The 20,624-nt window shown below is 39.6% G+C and overlaps 1 protein-coding gene across 1 annotated transcript; it reads left to right on the forward strand.

Moving 5' to 3' along the window:
- The first annotated feature begins 9,923 nt into the window (after nt 1-9,923).
- On the forward strand, nt 9,924-19,768 carry vstm4b (V-set and transmembrane domain containing 4b). Its single transcript, XM_026315770.1, has 8 exons — nt 9,924-9,975; nt 10,993-11,400; nt 17,140-17,193; nt 17,390-17,497; nt 17,607-17,640; nt 17,753-17,877; nt 18,459-18,523; nt 19,233-19,768. The coding sequence occupies exons 1-8, from the start codon at nt 9,924-9,926 to the stop codon at nt 19,356-19,358; spliced, it is 972 nt and encodes a 323-aa protein (XP_026171555.1). The 3' UTR covers nt 19,359-19,768.
- Nucleotides 19,769-20,624: the final 856 nt, after the last annotated feature.

The following is a 20,624-nucleotide window of genomic DNA, read 5'->3' on the forward strand; positions in this document are numbered from 1 at the left end:
TTGGGTTATGAGCATGTTCATGTCAATTGTTCTTGATTTGCACTTAATAGCTTCAACTGGATATAGGATGGAAAGTTTGTGTTAAAATAACTACATCAGTGTTTCTGCTGGACCTCTGTGGCCCCACCAACAACTCTATGGCTCTATGGTTCCAGCATCCACAGTGCTGTGCTCCAACAAGGTGCCATATTTAAGCCAGTCTATTTCTATCATGTTGTATTTCATACACTTACAGCCCTTCTCTTTGCTGACTGCACTTTCTGCACTCCAGCCAGTCAGTCAAATGCTTAAGTTGCACATAAATACTGTAAAATTATAAAACTGTTCTCCCTTGATATGCATTGGACATCAACATTTACACTAATTATTTTCAGTTTTTCATCAATTTCTTTTATTTCAAAATGTAGTTGCTTAATAATGTGTCCTGACTTTTAACAGGGAAGAGTCCCTGTATTGTTTGAGAAAACGGACTTCCTTGCTAAGCAGTGTGGGTATGTCATGTTAAAAGGACATTTCCCCTTTACTGTCTGCACCCGTCCTGCTTAGAAAAAGGCCTCCCTCTTTTCCTGTCTCACACCAAACTTGATCCTGTTTGGATCCAACCCCCAATGACAAATGGGACCCAGTGATGGTCACAGTTAATGGGGGTTTTTCATATAACCCAGCCAAAGAGCTAGCCCTTGCTATAATGGGAGCAAAGTGAAATTCATTCAATTTATGGACAGTGTATATACATTGTAATGTATGGATTACAATTTAAAATTATGTAATGAAATTAAGTTCGCAACCCGGCCTTTCTGTGTAGAGTTTGCATGTTCTCCCTGTGCTTGTGTGGGTTTTCTCCAGGTACTCTGGTTTCCTCCCACAGTCCAAAAACATGTATGTCAGATGATGGATGGATGGGTAATGAAATTATCAATTGTTATTATCAATTTTGGAGTTCAGTTCGGTTGTCTCACTAGGAGTTAGATGGGATGATATTTTGACTGTGTTTGTAGTGGAAAGACTTAAACAGGACTTGTTCAGCTGGTTCAAGAAGGTGTGTGCAGGTAGACAGACAGACAGACAAAACTGTATTAATCAGCCAATGATATTATCGACCTTAATAAATAAACCATTGTGTGTGAAATTCAGACTAATAGAAGTTGAATAGTTTACCTGTATTTACCTGTATTTGTGTTGTTGTCTCTTACATTATAGATAAACTTGGCTGTCACTTTTGAATGTCATGGCCCACAGAGAATGAAAAAACAGCTTTAAAGGAACAGGAACTGAGTCAGACAAGAGACAAGCAAAAATGAAGTCCAGTCCTTTAGGATTGACAGGCTGCTAAACCGATGAATGGGAACTCATATATTGTAGAAATGAATTCAGTGAGTACAAAAATGTCCAGGTCTGTTATCATTAAAAGCTTCATTCTTGTTTTGATACTAAAAGTAAGCCAGATCATGGAGAAGACTCAGACAATCATTATTTAATGTACATGTGGTATGATGATACCACAAAAACTGTGGCTGGATTGTCATGGTCTGATGCACTGTAATGCTACTCTACAACTTTTTTTCCCATAGAAAACAAACACATTTCACATTTACTTATCATTTCCTGTGAACTGAGAAATGAAAGTATTAAACAGGTTACTGCAAAATGAATGAGCACATTTAAATGACTTTAAGTTGTTATTCAAGGCAAGGTGCTTTCCCACAGATTAATCTTCAGCAGCGATGCACTATATGTATAGAATCTATTTTTCAGAGTTTGTAAATATTAAAAGCTTAATACAGACTAGTCCAGCAGTCTGTTGCTTAACTTTACTACATGTTCAGCTGTTATTTGCCTCGTGTGTGGAGTGATGAAAGGAGAGAAACAAAATAATACCCTGGAGGAATGATACAGCAGGTGGTTGACCAGTCAGAGGAAATCATTAACACGCTTAAAAATGCAGTTACATCATCACTACATGAAGAAGTCCAGCATAGTCAAAAACTACCAGCCCAGTCTTAATCTACTGGGTTGGATCCAGTTTAGTTTGAGCAGAGAGCCTGACATAGAGTATGAAGAAGTAGCATGAAGTGCTAAGATTAAAATGTAAATGCCAGAAGTTCTTGATACATGCAAAAGACTTAAAAGTAAGACTTAAAAGATTTAAAAGCAGTTTGTAATGTTCTTATGACACATTGAGTCATGTTTAAACACATTTATGAACCATTAAACAAGTAGTTTCTTGTGTAACGGAGAATTTCCCCCCAAACATGATCATCTTTTCTTTCTTACTCACAAACTTACTCACTCAACCCAAGTGGCTAAAAACCTCAAGAAAAGTAGGTATCATGCATTATAGCAGGCATATTCAGAAACAGCTTAACGTCTAATCTTTTAATCAGCCGTGCTTTGAAACCCACAAGATCAGGAAACTGCTCTTCAAATATTCACAGCACTTCAAGAAGTCAGTAAGCTGCTCTGAGCTCTGAGACATTAGAACATTTCAGATGTGTGGGTATTTGTCAGCTGTCATCAGGGCTGTCCTCATCACTGGTGAGTACAATGGACAGCTGTATTGTTGTAGTTGGAATATCTGTGTATGTATGTTTTGGGTGTAAGATGAGCAGTTTGAACAGACACAATGTGAAGGTGTGACAAGCTGTTTGTCTTATACAGTTTGCCAGTCTGAAAACATTAAACCACTGCTCTCTGTGTTTATATATGAATATAGATTATTGAAGTTCAACAAAACTCATCAATTACATATTTTTGTCTTGTTTCCATTTTCAGGTTTTGTACCACATGACATTTATGTCTTGTAGCTTATATTTAGTCAAAGTTTCTGTTGAAGTTGAAGCCACAGTGAGCTTGTTAGACTGTCCATGCCCCTGCTTACTGGACATGACACATTATGTAACAGGTCGCACTCTGGTCACTGGAAACATTATCTCTCCAACACTCAGGACACATTAAGATGAAATTACCATAGACCAAACACTTAGCTTGGTTCATGAAGAGTCACAGGTTTAATTACTGTAACAGTAGCACTGTTCATTTCCGTCAGCCACCTTTCCTCTTACTCACAAACTTCTCACTCAACCCAAGTGGCTAAAATTCATCTGTATTTGTGAAATGTCTCTTCCTGCCCCTGAAAGAAACTGTAATAAATTCCTACAGCATGCTGATTGATTAGGTCCAAAAAGATTCACTGGTTATTTAGGCTCATTCTTTTGTGCCGCATTTGGTTTAATTCTCATTCAGGCTTTACAGTGATAAGGTAGCCCCTTGCTGAGCATGTGGGCTGTTTTTACAGTCATGCCCGCCTCCTACTGTACCACTCCTGTTTTTAGCATCTTAAAAGTCAGCCAGGATCAGGAGTCTCTTGGCCATAACTTGTCCTGGATGTGTTCAGTTTCCTAAAATGCTACCATTGTCACTTAATCATGTGAAAAGCAGTCATACACCAGTGGATGCTGTTATTTTACTCTTGGTGCCCTAAGGTGAAGCTGAGATAAGCTACAGCTGCTAATTTCAACAGCATATCTGTTACATAAATGCACCTCCAGTCATTGACCCAGCATAGATGAACTGGAGCCCAAGGCTCATTCTGGTAGTCCTCATCTTATTTACAAAACCATAAATAAGTGTCATTGACAAACCAGGTCTGATTATGATTATATGAAGCTGATATGAACCAAGACAAAGAAAGTGTGAACCACAGATCATCCAAAACATTCAGCATATCTGATTATATTCAATTATTTTTTCAAGTTATGAAAGAGAAAGTTTACCCAAGAACCTAAAGCCAAAAAGACGATAATTTTCACTGCAAGGTTTTAGATGCAATATATCCACCTTTTAGTGCGCTAGAAAATAATGTTCATCATCATTTTTCACACCAGTTAAGTGATTTAGTGCAACACAAATCAGTCTGTATATTTACCAGTGTCTGTGTGTGTCTGTGTCTGTGTTAGGAGACACACATCCTCCACCCAAATTATGTCTGACTTGCTGTATTGCTATAAATGTTATAAATAAAAGTCTGCACTTGTTATTTAAGTGTCTCACAGTGAGGGTGTATTAAAATGTATGCATGCACTTGTAAGAAACTTCCATTAACACGTGAAATGTAATGTGGGTTATTTGTATCTTGAGCCAGCTGTCAGAGGTTAACCTCTCTAATCACTCGATACAGCATTGCTCATATCTGTAGCCACAACCTGAGGCTGAATAAAAAGTCATTTTTGTTTCTAATGCCCCAGAAAAGTTTAAAAAGCACTGTGGGACACTTCAGTCTTTCAAGATCACAGTGAAACTGTTTGACAAGAGCTCAGTCTTATCAGATGTAAGCAACAACACTGACGTGTTGGGGCCACTGCCTTTTCCTGTCTGTCTGAACAGCTTGTGTTCGTGACCTGAAATAGTAAGTACTGTGTTTCAGAGTGTCTGCTGAGTGTGAGAGGAGATGGAGCAACTTCTGAAGAAAAACCAGGTGGGTCAACAGGAGATGCACTTAACACACAGTGCTGATTGTAAGGTAGATTACAGGTCATCAGACATTTACAGTTAAGTGACATACATGTACAGCAGGATTTACTTACTATTTTCTGTTTCCTTTGCACTTAGTATTACCAAAAGGAAAACCTGCTTGAACAAGGTAGTGGGAGGTGCAGCTGTCAAAGCTTCCAAATACAGTTTAACTGTAAATTATTATCAGCCCATAATGTCATACTGCAACATTTTTGGGCTTGGGCTTGATCTTGAAAGTTTTATGCACAGAGATTTAAAATTCCAAAGTACTAGGATGATTTACAGTTGTTAATGGTTATAGAGTCAAATCCAGCAACAAGCAGTCAAACCTTCGTGAGGGCATTGGCTCACAGAGACCAGCAGTAACCTCACGATGATTCCTAGATGTTCAGGATTCAAATTGCAAGCACTGATAGCACAACGTAATACGGCAGAAAAGCATACGAGACCATGACTAAGACCCTAACTTCCAACAGAGTAAACAAGTTGTGAAATCAAACATCCTCCAACCCCTTTTATTAAGTCATATGCTGTTCAGCGTGTCAGGAGGACTAATCGTGAGCTAGCATTCTCCACACAGATGTTGTAGTCTTCGCAGGTGTGGCATTGCATCCTGCCTGTTATTGCCCATTAAATGTCTGATGGTTGTTTTTACTCCAGAAATTAAATACGCTTTGATTGGCGCTGGGATCGGCATTTTCATAATTGCTGGATTCATTATTCTCAAGATCTGCATCATCAGGAAACATGTGCATGATAACAGCACAGGTAAGGTGATGGGCTTGAGGGGTCATTGTACAGCCATGATAATTTGTGAATTGTATGATGGTTTAACTTACACTACATTTATAAATTCTTCGGCTTAAATTTCTTTATTTGTAAAGTCTTCTGAATTTGTTTTTTAATGTCTAAGTTACAAAACAGATATGAGTTGGCAATAATATGACACAATGTCAAACTGTCTTTCCCTACAGTGAGTACCATGAGGAGACAATCAGAGGTAAAATATTCATTTAGTGTCATTAATATAAGACGAGTTAATAATATGAACAGCTCAAAAAATGAAGGGAACACTTAATCACCACAGTATAACACCAAGTCAGTTCACCTTCAGGAACATCAATCCATTTAGGAAGCACAGGTGACATTTGATCAGCTTCACCTGTTTGATGCAAATGAAAGTGACAACAGGTGCAATGGAGAAGCAAAAAGCAAGAGGCAAAAGCAAGACAACCCCCAACAAAGGGAATGGTTTTGCATGTGGTGGCCACAGACAAATACGCTTTCTTTATTTTTACTGACTGGTTCTTCTCAGGTTTTGTGTTTTGCCTGTGTCCTTGTCACTACTGGTAGCATGAGGCAGTACCTGCAGCCCGATCAGGTTGCACAAGTACTTCAGTTACTTCAAGATGTTACATACGTTAGTGCAGTTGCAAGAAGGTTCGCTGTGTTTCCCAGAACATTCTGAGGAGCATGGGGGAGATACCAGGGGACTGGCCGTTAACCCAGGAGAGCTGGACAGGGCTGTAAAAGGGCAACAACCCAGCAGCAGGACCACAATCTCCTTTGTGCAAGGAGGAACAGTAGGACCAGCCCTATGCAGCCCTACCAGCAAATAGCCCTATGAAATGACCTCCAACAGGCTACAGTTGTGCATGATTCTGATCAAACTTTCAGAGGGTGGCATGAGGGTCCTCTACTACGCCCCGTGTTCCATGCAGCTTGTTTGGCATTCACTGAAGAACACCAGAATTGGCAGATCCACCACTGGTGCCCTGTCCTCTTCACAGACAAAGAGTAGGTTCACACTGAGAACATGCAACAGGCATGGAAGAGTCTGGAGACATCATGGTGAACATTATGCTGCCTGAAACATAAGTTTGGCGGTGTATCGCACAAAACTCCATGTGATGGAGGGCTACACAGACCTCCATGTCATAGCCAACAGTACCCTGACTGCTGAGAGGTACTGCCGAGACATCCTCAACATTCCTGTCAGACCTTTCACTGCTGCTGTGGGCCCTGGGTTCCTCCTGGTGTAGGACAGTACCCAGCCTTATCTCGCCAAAGTGTGTAGGCAGTTCGTCACTTCTGACACCTTGAATAATTCGCTCATCAAGACCTGATTTAAGTGTTCCCTTATATTTTTTGATTTGTATAGAATATAGTCAATCCAAACACAAGATTAATTTTCTTTTTGTGTTATTTGGCAACTAACTGCAATAAACATATTTGTGCATGTTTGCATAACCTTTATTTACTCTCAATCACAGCCACAGACGTTCGCTTTGAGTCATCTCAGCCAATCGGAGAATGTGGTGCCTATGGCGTGCAATGTTAAAGGTCAGGCAGAGTGATTTACAGGATGATGTGACCCCATCTGGGTGAAAGGTCAACCAGGCCAGCTGTTCTCTCCTCAGCGGTTTGTCACACAAACATTAACCTCAAACTATTTTACCTCTTCTAAGGCAGTACTGGTATATCTATCATTATACTTTTTATAATAAATATCTAATAAGAAAATGTGCTATTATGTTTTTAATTTTTGGCAGTAGAAAGTTATTTTGTATTAATTAAACTAGGTCCAGCCATTTTGGAGCCTGAATTCATGGATGTTTTAGCTTTATTTCATTCTTTCCTTATAAAAGCCAAGCTGCTCCACTGACACACATACAGCACTGCACAGGGATTGTTTAGCACCACTCAGCAGAAAGCTTTCAAAATCATAAGCAATTGAAGCTTTTTCCACAAGGGGGAGATATTTACCTCACTGAAAAAAATAACCTCGTGAAACTGAGGTCCAGTCTCATTCCTGAGCACCAGAGCCCTTATATACAGCTCTATCTACTTCGATTGCTTGTATTTATATCAGAACAACAGATGCAAATTTTCCTTATTTCCTTTCACAAATCAAATATAATTTGTAGTTCAATTAATAGGATATTTGAAATAATTATTTGTTTTCTTTACCGTGTGCAATTTATGTTTAATTCCAAGAGCAGTTTATGTTCTGTTCTCTGACAATTTGATTACTGCTACCAGGCATTTTATGGATACAGAGAAGAACAACACAACTTCTCATGGCATGGTATAAAAAAGTCGTATTAAAACAACTTTAGCCTTTTACTAAACAAATATGTAGGAGAGTCAGTTCATATTTTATGTTCTTTACCTTGCTGTGACTTGTATAATTATTGCAACAGGTTTGCTCAAGGTGCTCAGACTATACATTCAGTCCTTGTTGCACTGTTCCACCTTAAAGTATATATATGTGTGATCTATATCATCTTAATTAGAATTAGTCCTAGTACTCTGTCAAGTTTCTGGGACTGCCTCTTCCAGACCAAAGGATAGTCCATTAAAAGCAGGTCTAATCCTGGTGACTCTATATGGAAACACATAATAATAGCTAACTATTGTAATTGTTAAAGTCCTGCTGTTTACTGCATTGTCACCTCTGCTGCATGTCTCTGATGAGAACTACCTTTCAGTTAAATGACACTGCAGAGAAAATGGTTCAATACTAACTTCAGTTTATCTATTAAACATTTAGCCAATAGATAAGATCATCAATAGATTTAACCACATTTCCTGCTGCTGCTGGTAAAATAACTAAGCATTCTCACACACCTGTAAACAGCCTGGTTTGGTCTAGAATTTTTTTCCTCCTTCTGTGTTTAATATATGTATTAAAACTTTTTGTGTATTGTTGTTGGTATTTGCAGTTTGTCACCTTGTATTCTGGGTATACAGCTTGCCCATGTCCTGGTTCGTGCAGTTCACTTTAATTCTTGTAATGTGTTTAAACTGACAGTGGCTGTGTTGCCAGGTGGTGATCTAACTAGTTAATAGTGTATTGTATAAGGATATGTAATTGTTGTGTATATTTGGTTTCAATGTAGTTTGAAGTTGTTAGAGGGCCTGTGTATCAGTCTGTATGAACTGGACTCAACACATTCACAGAGTGTGTGTGAAACTGTGTATGCCAGTGTGATCCTTATGTGTAATGTGTGTGCTGTAGAGTACATCTGTATAGTCTCTATGTGTTTGTTTCAATGAATCTTTAGTCTCATATCTGGCAGCAGTAACGAGGCAGAGACCGAGACTGGGATTCAGGACCACGCTCCCAGTCAGGTCCTCCTGGATCACCAGTAGGCACCAGGCAACAGGAAGCTAAAATATTATAGCTTTGCTTTCTCTGGCTTCTTCAGAAACTATAGTATCCAAAGTCTGTGATCAGTTCAGACCTACAGAGTTTTATGAACAAGGAAAGAAAATATGTCTGGTGTTATATCTATTATTGTACTGGTTGTATGTCTCTATGTGTCAGTCATGTGACTGGTGATCTGTCCTGCGTGTCCACAGTTTCTCGCCCAGTGTCACACTGTCAGTGATGGGTAGATAAACAGATTCACAATAAAGAGGAAAAATTCATGACCAAAACCTTCTGCCTTGTGTGAGCCCTTATTTGATGAAACTCACACTACATTTTGCACTCAATGCTGAAAATCACAGAGCTTTGGTAAAGTGGAGAACAGCCATATTTGTCAAATTGTTGCCAGACTAGAAGCACTTATGAGGCCCTGCAGGCCGTCTCCATTATTATCTGTAAATCAAAAGTGTCCAAGATCTCCACATCGCTGCTCTCTAGGGTTTGATATAAGCCAGCAAAGTGAAATGACAGAGTACAGCACAAAGATTCACTGTGGGATCCTGTTACATGAGAAAAGAGATGACTGGAGATGGATGTAGATCTACAGTGACACAACAATTTAACTAATATGGGGTTTGAGGACTCATTTTGAAAGCAGGACAAACAACCACACCAGTTTAGCACAAGAGGAAACGCCAGGATAATTAAAATTGTTAGCTTTAAACACAAAATGGAAAATGTTCTACTTCATTATTTTTATTGCCCACAGAGATGCCCACACACAAACACAGACTGCAGCTAACCTCCCAGCTTCATCTCCCTGTGTCAGCATGTGTGTGTTTTGCAAAATAAGAGCTCCCATGCCTTCTGTCCTCCACAGCTGGAAGTGTGATTTGCTCGGCGTCAACAACACACTCCTCTGCTCAGGAAATTACATATCCCACTAACTCACAAAAAGCAGAGGTGCACGTGTGTGTGTGTGTCCCTGCACATACTAACCTATCTTTTTTGTTTGTACTGCATGCATGTGAATGTTTATGTGTGTGCACAGGATCCTTCCAAATGTGTTTCCAGTGTGTGTCACAGCAGTGGGGAGGGGCAGAGGGAGGTTCTGAGTAGAAACAGAGCATCCAATGTTTCAGATTACAGTCCTCTGCTAGGAAAAAAGGAGAAGAAGAAGAGGAGGAGGAGGAAACCTGGCGCTTCTTTTCTTCAGAGACATTTAAGTTGGAGTTTATGGAGGCTGCAGTTGTGGAAAATGAAGATCTCCTCTGTGGTCTTCGCTCTCTTGACTCGAGCACTGTTTGGAGGTAGGAAAAGTTTATTTGCTTCACCAAGTGGATGAGCAGGAGACAAATGGTTTTCTACATATATCTCTTTCAAAGAAACTTTGCAGAAAACATCTGAGAATCAGGGACAGTGGTGAGGTGATGGAGAAAAACATTTTTTGCAAATCAAGATGGTCTTTTAACTAAAACCTCTATATGTATTGTTTTGCTGTGAGTGTTTGAAAGTAAAAACAGAGCCTGAAGTTTCAGTGCTACATTAATTTATGTTCAGTTCAGTGATCTCCTGACAGAACAGATTATTAAATGTAACAGTTTGGAATTTAAAATCAACATCCAACATCCAAATGTTTTTTTTTTTTTCCTGTCAACTATATTTTCCAAAACCAAATAAAAGGCAAACACTGTAAAAGAAGCACTCATTTTAATTATGCGGTGTGCTCGAAGAATCTGCATCTTGTAACAGTAAAATGCTTGCGTGTCATGGAGATTCAGTTCAATTCAATTCAGTTTGTTTGTATAGCGCCAAATCACACTACAATCATGCATGTGTATTATGAAATCGTCTAGTGCTGGAAGAGATGTGTGATATATTGTCCTGCAACACATTCATTAGTAAGTTCCTCATGCATGGTCACATGCTGAAAACAACACAAATGTCAGCGTGGGAGGAAGAAAGACTGTTGGCCGACACCATATCTACTGTGAGGCCTGCAGGGATTTCAGATATGGAACAAACTTTACTATATTTGTACTGCTAATTGTTATTCTTCTGCTTTGGTGGTCAAGAGGAAAGTTTAAGTCAGTCAGACAGGCAATGCAAGTCTGCATTCAACCTAGCTGGGACATTCAGGGACCAGTTGCCTGTGTAGTGAAAAGAACTTCTACCCCCCCCAACCCAAGTGTTATACTGATCAGATATTATCAGATGAAGGGTTAATAATATCATGTACAATAGAGATCACCAGTCATTCAAACATTTCCAGGCATCTTGATACTAAATAGATGCTAAAACAACTTGTATAAAACTTGCTTCTCCAGATTTGTGTAAAGCCATCAACGTCACCATCACCCCTTCCCCTTTCACTGTGGCCCAGGAGGGTCAAAATATCACACTCTCCTGTGTTGTGTCCCAACGACGGCGAAATACCGCTTTACCAGTAGTGAAATGGACCTTCCTTCCAGCGGGAAAAGACCATCCAGAGGACGAACTCCTCATCGCCCGAGTCAACATGAGAAAGGCCCGTTTTTATGGCAACTACACAAAGAGTTTCCAATGGCCCAAACTGAAGCTGACGGTGGTGAAGCAGGGGAAGATCTATGACCTGCTGATCTTGAATGTGTCAGAAGGAGACCAGGGCCTCTACATGTGTCGGGTGCAGGAGTTTAAAAAGCACCAAGATCGCTGGAAGGCTTCGTCTAACTGCACTGCTGCTACTGAGCTCAGAGGTGAGGGCTGGGTTTCTTTTTTCTGTCAACCCAAAACACTGTGAGTACAAGTTTCAGGCCAAAACCCAGTTACTTCAAACTGTGTCTTCATTGAAACCGAGCAGGAAAGAGTGTACATGGCTTTGGGACAAAAGTTTTTGTAGAAGATCTTAAATGGATGATTAACGTAAAAGCCTTTTGAGGTCTTGAGACAAAGAGTTTGGGAACCTCAGCAATAGGCTGCTACAATTAATTTTTGGCTTCATGCCTGAATGACATCACTTCTTTTAATGCACGCTGGGGACTTAACAACTATTTCTGCAACCACAACAAAAGCAATGACAAATGGCTGTTTTGATAATAGTAAGACCACAAAAAGTTGTAAGAAGTTGCCAGGTTGGTCTGCAGAGATATTCCATAACTAGCAGCAGAAAGCTGTGATTGTTTCTGAGGGGCTCCCAGCTGGGAACACATCAAACTGCCAGTGTGTCTCCAGTAGTAGCAGATTCTCTGACCACAACTGGATGATTGAATTCATCTGGCTGAAGAGTTGGTGACGTGGGTTCACTGAGCAAAAGCACTGTCCTGTGCTTGAGTTTAGATGTCATTGGTTAAGAGCAGAACTGGAGATAAAAGGCTCCTCCATTGCAGTAAGTTGTGGCTTTGACTGAGTTGATGCTCTTGGAGAAAGAGCAAAGAGAGTGAGGTTTCAGTGCCGCTGAGACGATCTCACAGCGGAATGGATGACACATCCACTGGTACCACATACTCCACAGAATCCCTTCACTTTCATAAAGCAAATTTTAAAGTGTGGTAATTATTTCCTCACAGCTTTTCAGTCCTGAAGAGATTCTTGGTTTTGTTGCTAATTGTTGCTATAACCTGTTAAACTATTCCTTGCATGGTTTACATAGTCACGAATTCATCACACAAAATTCAGAGTAATGTTTAAAACAGTGTGCCCTCAGCTTCAGACAGAGGTATAACTCTGGTATTAAATGGCTTCAGTAGTGAGTAGTTGAAGAGACATCTGTGTGAAACTTGTTTTCAGGGTGGTTTATCTGAATAATGAGTGTGTCACAAAGTTTAATCCTCACAACACTCTGAAGATTGTTCATCTTTAAATATATAATTGTAGTATTGTCAGTGTTTTCTCCACTTTCAACAACAGTTTTCTCACCACATTTTCCGTGGCAGTGTTCTTACAAGCTGTGACTTCTGGGGTGTCCACAGCCAAGTCTGCGCCCAGGCAGACACACGGTCCCTACCGAGAGCTGTTGACATTGGCTTCAACGAGGACTTTCCCTCCTAAAAGTAGACAGAGTCCAAAAAGACTCAGCAGAAATGGAACAAGGCATAGTTGTGCCGAGGAAGGTGAAGTTTGAATGTTTGTCTGCAGTGACAGTCGAGTGGGCAGCTGGCTCGTGTCTGGCTCTTATCCTTTCGTGGTCAAGGATGTGGAGAGCTATTTCCATCCACGGAAGCACCGGTCCATTGTGGTTTGAGTGATAATAATAAAAAAGCCTGCTGGCACATTTTTTGAATGAATGCTGCAATTATGACCTGAATGGCAGTTAAATGAAGAAAATATAACAGAAGAAACCTGAAATTTAGTCTGTTGAGGCTTCACAGCCTCTTACAGTAGCCCACATCTTTCAAACTTTAACATTATAGCCTTTGACATCAAGATATTTTTTCAAACTTTAAAATTTAAAGACAGTATTACACAGTTTCAGTATTACAGAGTACTGCTGATAATGACTAAATTGATTCAGACGTGTAAAATCTGTGCCCCTATAATCTGATGTATGCCTGTAAATCCAGGTCAATCAAAACTAAGACCTGTAACTTGAAGAGAAACTTGCTGTCACAATTTAAATTATGATTTATAAATCCTTGCTGAACACTGTCCAGGATTTAAGTTGGGAAATTGTATCGAACAGACCTAGCGGCACAGGAAAACCACTGTATTTCAACTCAGCAGGCAGTAATATTTCTTCTTAATGGCCAAACTAGTGGCTGACAGAGATGATAAACATCAGCAACACATCTAAGAGCTTGAACCCCCATTTTAGATGAGAAACAGTAGATGACTGAGACTTAATGTGCACGTGCGTGTGTGTGTGTTTATGTGTGACATCAGATTGATGAAATTCTTGCGGTGGGGTAACATTAGGTGACCAGGTGTCACAATCTGCCTCACACACATAATACCCAGTACTCAGCTTACTAGAACTATAATAAACAGAGCTCATGAGGTCAGATGGTTTGGTATAAAAGGGCAGAGCACAGTGTCAACACAGCCTCCTCTTGGTATAAACGAGTCATATCTTAGGTATTTCTGTAACCAAGTTAACGGTTAAGGTGTGGCAGCACCTGGATGTGCCTTTGGTTTAACTAAGAACATGAAAAAATAAAAAGAATAAATAGGAAAAAGGATGAAGGCTAAAAACAAGGATATTTGACTTGGAAGCCAACGAAATCGGCCTGCATTTGTATTCGTAACAGGGACACAGTGAAGAAGTGGAAGAAGGATAGTAATTCTTCAAGGAAAAGAAATAGAGAGACAACAGGAAGTTAAAGAGTGGATTATTTGAAGCTGTGAGACACCGCTGTGTATTTACAGCAGCCATTCCCAATACAGTAATTTGGAACAGTGATTGAATCAGTAGCTGGTGGAGATACAGAGCATCATTATTAACACCAGTCTGTCTATTGATGTTTACAGTGTTGGGTTTGTTAAGGCACAAAAAGAGAGACAAGTCTAAAATACTGCCAGCAACTGAATGCAAGTCTGTGGCTCTGACAAACAAAAAGGAGTCTGTTTGACTCTTTCCACTGTAGTCTAGTCCAGTCTTCTGTCATTCAAATTAGCTTTAAAAAGAAGACATTTTCTAGACAAGGATAAAAGGCAGTTTTATGGCACGCAGTGTGGCAGATTTATCCCATTTCTGATTATTCCAGCAAGTGAAGCTGCTGCACTGACTGGTCTAGGCAGAGCCTGAAAAAAAAAACACCACATAAATGTCATAGATGTTATAAAGATTTATGCTGTGGATAACTTACTGTGATCGAAGGGCATTGGTTTAAATGAAATAATCTGCCATTTGAAACAAGTGGGACATAGTCTGTTTTAAAATGATATTTCAAACAGATTGCAGTAAGGCTGCAAGGGCTTGTTGCTTGTACTCATGGATATTTTTGCTATATGTCTATTATATAAATGAATGGCTTGGGATTTTCATGGGCAATGACATCACTGGTGTTCAGAAAAGCTTTGCCAATAATATAAAGACCAAAAAAAAACTACACAAAGTCTGATCGGTTACTAACACAATGATTTCATTTTTAAATACATCTGAAGCTAAAACAAAAGAAATTCCACTTGAAATGTGGGATCACTTAGTCTTTAATATAAAATCGATTTTATTTTAAGAAAAACAAATTGAGAAACTTCTTTTTTTGCAAGGTAAAACACTGTGATGTGTGAAGTCACGCAAACATTTTTCTTTGACATGCTTGTCCTTGGACAGCTACCTAAGTTATCTGACAAAGCTCAGACATCAAGTTGAGTAGGTGAGACAATAGGGTGAGTAGGTAAGATAATAATAAACACAGGGTTTCTGGGATTCTGCATAGGCCTACATCATTTAATATGTAAAATTTCTCATATTTGTAATGTCAAACTGTATGAAGCAATGCACATAATCTAGAGCCAGGTTTTAAGCTCTTCCTGATTTAGCTTCACCAGAATGTTGGTCACATGGTTTGTGGTAAAAGGTAACTAACTTCCTCAGACTTCCCAAAAGTCTTCTGTAAAAATATTTTCAACCAATAGTCGAGGTCTGAAAAACTGCTGAGCCTTAGCAGTTTCAAGAAAAAAAACACCTCCATATAGTTGATGAATATAGGCCAAGAGGCCAACCAGCTGAACAGGCTAGTAACACTGCTGCTTAGTGTGGTGTTCTATGTGCTGCTCTCTGTAAGCACATCCTGGTCTTACAGTGATATTTATTTTTAATAAATGCTATACCAGAATAAGTAGTTTCAACATATAAGTATGACGTAGTATTTTGTAGAAACAGTTTTTGTGGCTTCAGTTTTCTCTAAACTGCCGGCTTTGCTATAAACATCCCACTGCTTTATGAGATGTTTCACAGTTTTCATTTACACTTTTGAGTGATGAGTTTCTCATCTTCCAATGTGCATCCGATCTTTATATATATTTTCACAAAGAAAGCACAAAATACCTTCATCTTTCATTCACAGATTGTAATTGTGATTTTAAAAAAAAGAGAGGTACAGGTTTCTAACAGTGAAAGACAAAGTAGAAGTAATAGTTTTTTGAGTTTTATGTGTTATTCAAATTTGTCTAAAGAGAAATTTTCTCAGTTACTATTTGTCATGACTCCCATTTGGGACTTCCTGCCGGGGATCTTTATTTTGTGTTAAGTTCCAGTTTTCCCTGTACTGGTCCCCGGCAGCTTTACGTTAATTATCCTGGATTGTTTTCACCTGTTCGTGTTCTGTCTTTTGTCTCGCTCCCTATAAAGTCTTGTTTCTCTCCTTTGTTTGTGTGGGAGCATTACTTAAGGTTATTACTTACTACCTGATGTTACCAGTTGTTCGTGGATGCAACAGAATATTATTTGTTATTTTTCTGTGCCCTGGTGATCCCAGGAGAAATAAAATATTGTTTTCGTGTCCTGCATTTGGGTCCTACCCCTCTCTTTCTCCAGCACACCACCAAAATTTAACACTATTGCAGGATGAACACCTACGGGGAGAGCTTCTCTAACAGCTTCTGTAGATAAAGTTTGTAGATAATGAAGCTTTCCTGCTAGTTTGTCAGTTAGTCATCAGGCGGATCAGCCTGTGGGAAAAGCTTCAGCTGCCGTGGTGGTGAGCCTGTCCATCTTCAGCTGCTCGTGGTTTAGGTATTTCAAGATGCCTTGGTGGGTGTCACTTCACAAGCTTCCTACCACCAGCTCAGCAAGACTACAGTGGTGTTAAGACTGCTGTGGTCAGATAGGGTGGAGAAATGGGTGTGTGGGACCTGATTTCACATTGAGTATGGGAAACATTTTTCTCAGCCATCTTGGACATAAGAAGCAAATAGCTGAGATTGTCTTTACAGATGTAGTCTGCATTCACAGGCCTGCAGTCCCCAGTTGGTGCTCATAGGTGATTTGTGTAGCATTAACTGTTCAGATCTACAGCTGTAAGATGGAAAGGTCCAGGAAGCCATATATAAAGATACGGTGATGCCAAGAAAAGTCACATCCAATTGAATGAGCTTCTCCTTGTTCTCATTATGCTATGGAATTAAAAGTTGTCTGGATTAACTGTTCCCTGACTTCCCCCCACAAACAACATATACATTTTCCATAGTAGGCAAGAAAAAAGACAATTTCTGCCAAAATATCTGTTTTTCCAGTTTGCTATGCACATAAAAAGGCAAAGTTGTCACATACAGACATGTGGTAAAGGTTTGTGATGAAGCACGACTCTAAATCAACTCTTTGCTGTAATATTGATTGGGATAAATTAATACTTTTTATTTTTTTTAAAAACTTACAGTTAAACCCTCAGTACAGTGAAACAGAGACAGGATCCGGCAGGGAGGAGGAGGCCTACCTCTGCTCGTTGTCTTCCTGAAGCTTTATTTAAACTCTAGCTAGTGTGTAATCAGGGCAGGGAAGCCACAGTGATGACTATGGTCTTCACATGTTTTTCTTCTCTCTTCCTTTTTCTGTGTAGTACATGTTCTACCAGACACCAAGGCCAAAGATGGACTGTGGAGCTTGTTTGAAGGTAAGCCATCATATTTATAGTGTGTGAGTATTTGTGGTGGGCAGGCACTGTTTTGTTCTTGGTATGCAAAAATAACACAAGCCAATGCCTTAAATAGCTCAGAAACTCACATACTTCATTTTCCTTTAGATTTTTGTGTACAGTGGGCACAGTATATTGTTGGACTAATAGGTGTGTACATGTTTGTGTATTTCAGATGTGTACTTGTATGCAGTGTTGATCTGTTCAGTTGGTCTGCTGTGCATGTGCATGTTCACCGTGACGATATCCTGCCAGTATGTACAGAGGAAACAGAGCTTAAAAGGTTAGTAGCAACGTTAAGGTCACCTTTCAGGGACCTGTTAAAGTACAATAGCCATTCTCTATTATTCTCTATTATCTATTATATTTCTGAATGTGTTGTATCTCTGCAGATAAGTACCACTTGGTCAAAAGCCCTCAGAACAGGTATGATTTAAGAGTCATACAGCTTCCATACTTAATAAACGCCTTATTAAAATTTGATAATAATATATTCTTAAATGCATTTAAACCTTTGGTAATCTGGTTTCACATTTAGCTCAGGAGAGACAGTCACCAGTTTGGTCAGTGTCTCTCCAGCTCTTCCTAAGAAGGAGAGGAGGTACAGGAAGAAAAAGAGCAGAGACTACCAAGAGGAGATACCACCTGAGATACCAGCAAAAGGTAAAAACAAGCCTGTGGTGCATTCACAAGCACTGTTTTCTCTTGTTTGAATCAGTGTCAGAATTAATGTTTTCCCCACAGCTCAAAGTAAGTCGCTGTATTTTGGCCATTTAGGGAATGAAGTATACATTTTTTCATCTAACTTGCAGGAAGACAATGAGCACGTGTTATTTCCCAAAATTCCTAACTAGGCCCTTAAATTGCCATCAAAACATTGGTCTGACAGATTCTGCAAAGCCCACACTGTCAGATGATCTTTTCTGTGGCTTAATCAGTGGAGGCAGCACCTTTCGCTTCTTCTGATAATTAACTGATGCATTGTTAACATAAAAATATAACTTTAAGGCAAAAATCAAAGGTTCTTGTGCACTATTCAGAGCTCCAGAGGACCAATCACTTTAGTGGTATAGAATATATGAATATATTAGAATTTATTCATATATATGTGAAAGGGAGTGCATGTCAAATGTATGGGTAAGGTGGAGAGGTCTGTTTCTCATTTGATACATACTGTAAATACATTTAGTGTATTTGCTGAGCAGATCTCTGCAAAACCGCTAACTGTTGTTTTGTCTCTGCAGCTCCCATTGGAGACAAAACACGGAAACCCAAACTTTTAAAACCACAACCAAGGAAAATAGTGTTGGTGAGTATCATCCATGCTGTTTTGTAGGATGTTTGTTTTTACTGTGTTTCTTTTATTGATGTCAAGTATTCACTGATCTTCTAAGTATCATCTGGCCTATTTTTATGCTTGTGTAACATATGTATCACACTCTGGAGAGTAACGCTTTAGCGGTACACTTGTTTGTTACCTTTTGCTCAAAATCATCTTGCTCTACCAACAAGGCTTTCATAATGAGTTGTTATTGTGCCAAGTATAATGGAGAATATATGACATGACTGTCTGCAACCAAAAGTACCAAAAAATGTCCTAAAATGTGACACATAACCCATGTTTGAATTTATGATTACCACTGAAATGAAGTGGCTCTGTGGAAACAGCATTTTAATGGGGAAAAATGCTGCAGGAAAACCAAAAAGAGGAGAGAGGACCACCTCTGCCTTTTTGGGGTCTATTTTTTGCTGCTTTTATGAGAATCACTTTTAATTTTTAACTCTCAGATATAGAATGTTTCTTGTTAGCATCTGACACTGTAATGCCATTTAAGCAAACAGGTTAAATCTACAGCATCTTCAGCCCTGCAGTTAAATTAATAGTCTACATAAACAATTCTCCCAACTTTCCTTTTCCTTTTCTCAACACTGACCACCCACCTTTCCACTTCACTTTCAACCATACAGCCAATGTTATTTTCCTGTTCTTTCCCTCTCCACTATGTCCTAATCTCCAGCCGAAGATAGTGGAGGAGAGTCTGACCTATGCAGAGCTGGATCTGGTGAAGCCAATTCCAGAAACCAAGGCATCACGTAGCGGCACCGTGTATGCTCAGATAATGTTTGGAGAGCAACAGCTATGAGAGAAACCCACACACCACTAGTAGCTGTGCCTTATGTAAAAAGTAATGTCTATTTATAGTCTGTGTTGGTTTGTATTCCTATGGTTTGGGAGGGGCAAATTGTGTACTATGAAAAAATTGTACATATGATTTTTTTTTATGTTATTTGATGTAACTTTCTTTTATGAGACCAAGGCGGAAAAAAAAATATTTTCATTTATCTTTTGCATTCATGTTTGAATCCTGTGTAGCTTTGACTGGGAACACAACAGAAGACTGTGGTGTGGATTTAGACCAGATATGTCCATTGTAACATCCATCCATCCATTATCTATACCCCCTTATTCCTAACCAGGGTCCCAGGGATCTGCTGGAGCCTATCCCAGCTCTCTCTGGGTGAAAGGCAGGGGTACACCCTGGACAGGTCACCAGTCCATCACAGGGCCACATAGAGACAAACAACCTCACACACTCACACTCACTCCTATGGGCAATTCAGAGTCACCAATCAACCGGACATACATGTTTTTGGACTGTGGGAGGAAACCAGAGTACCTGGAGAAAACCCACACAAGCACAGGGAGAACATGTAAACTCCACACAGAAAGGCCGGGTTGCGAACCCAGGACCTTGTTGCTCTGAGACAACAGCGCTAACCACTAAGCCCCCATGCTGCCCAGCCATTGCAACTTGTGATTCTGAGCCTATGAGCCAGTTATATCAAATGTGCTTCATATAGTAATTGCAACTAAATGTCAGCAGGTTCAAGTCATTTGATTGGTGGTTAGCACAACCAATGAACCTCAAGCTTACTCTGAAACTGTTGTCTTCCCATCGAATGCAATGTGCCTGACAAATACCTGTTGTCTACTTGTTTTGGCGTGTTTCTAGTTTCTGGTCACATTTTAGGAAATATGCAGAGAATTACAAAATGATTTATACCACACTCAAACCTTAATCAGACAATCCATTAGCTAGTTAGTCTGGATACAGGGATTAATATTTCTGTGCTGTATGGTTGCCTAAAAATAAGACTCAACTCACTCATTCACTGGTGTAAAGCCAGCTATTTTTAGAGACCTTTTTATGTGTGGATTAAACACTAATTAAAACATTTAACAGGTGCCACACAATGACACCTGTGTGTATGGAAGTGCACATTTGTACATATTTTCAACCAGATGGTGGTTGAATTTATGAACTTGTATTGGACAGACCCAGCTGTTTCCCTTTGTGTCCACTGTTACATACAGAAATGAGAGAAACACCTACAGGGAGCAACAAGTG

Source organism: Mastacembelus armatus, chromosome 19 (assembly GCF_900324485.2).
Source record: "Mastacembelus armatus chromosome 19, fMasArm1.2, whole genome shotgun sequence".
Lineage (NCBI taxonomy): Eukaryota > Metazoa > Chordata > Actinopteri > Synbranchiformes > Mastacembelidae > Mastacembelus > Mastacembelus armatus.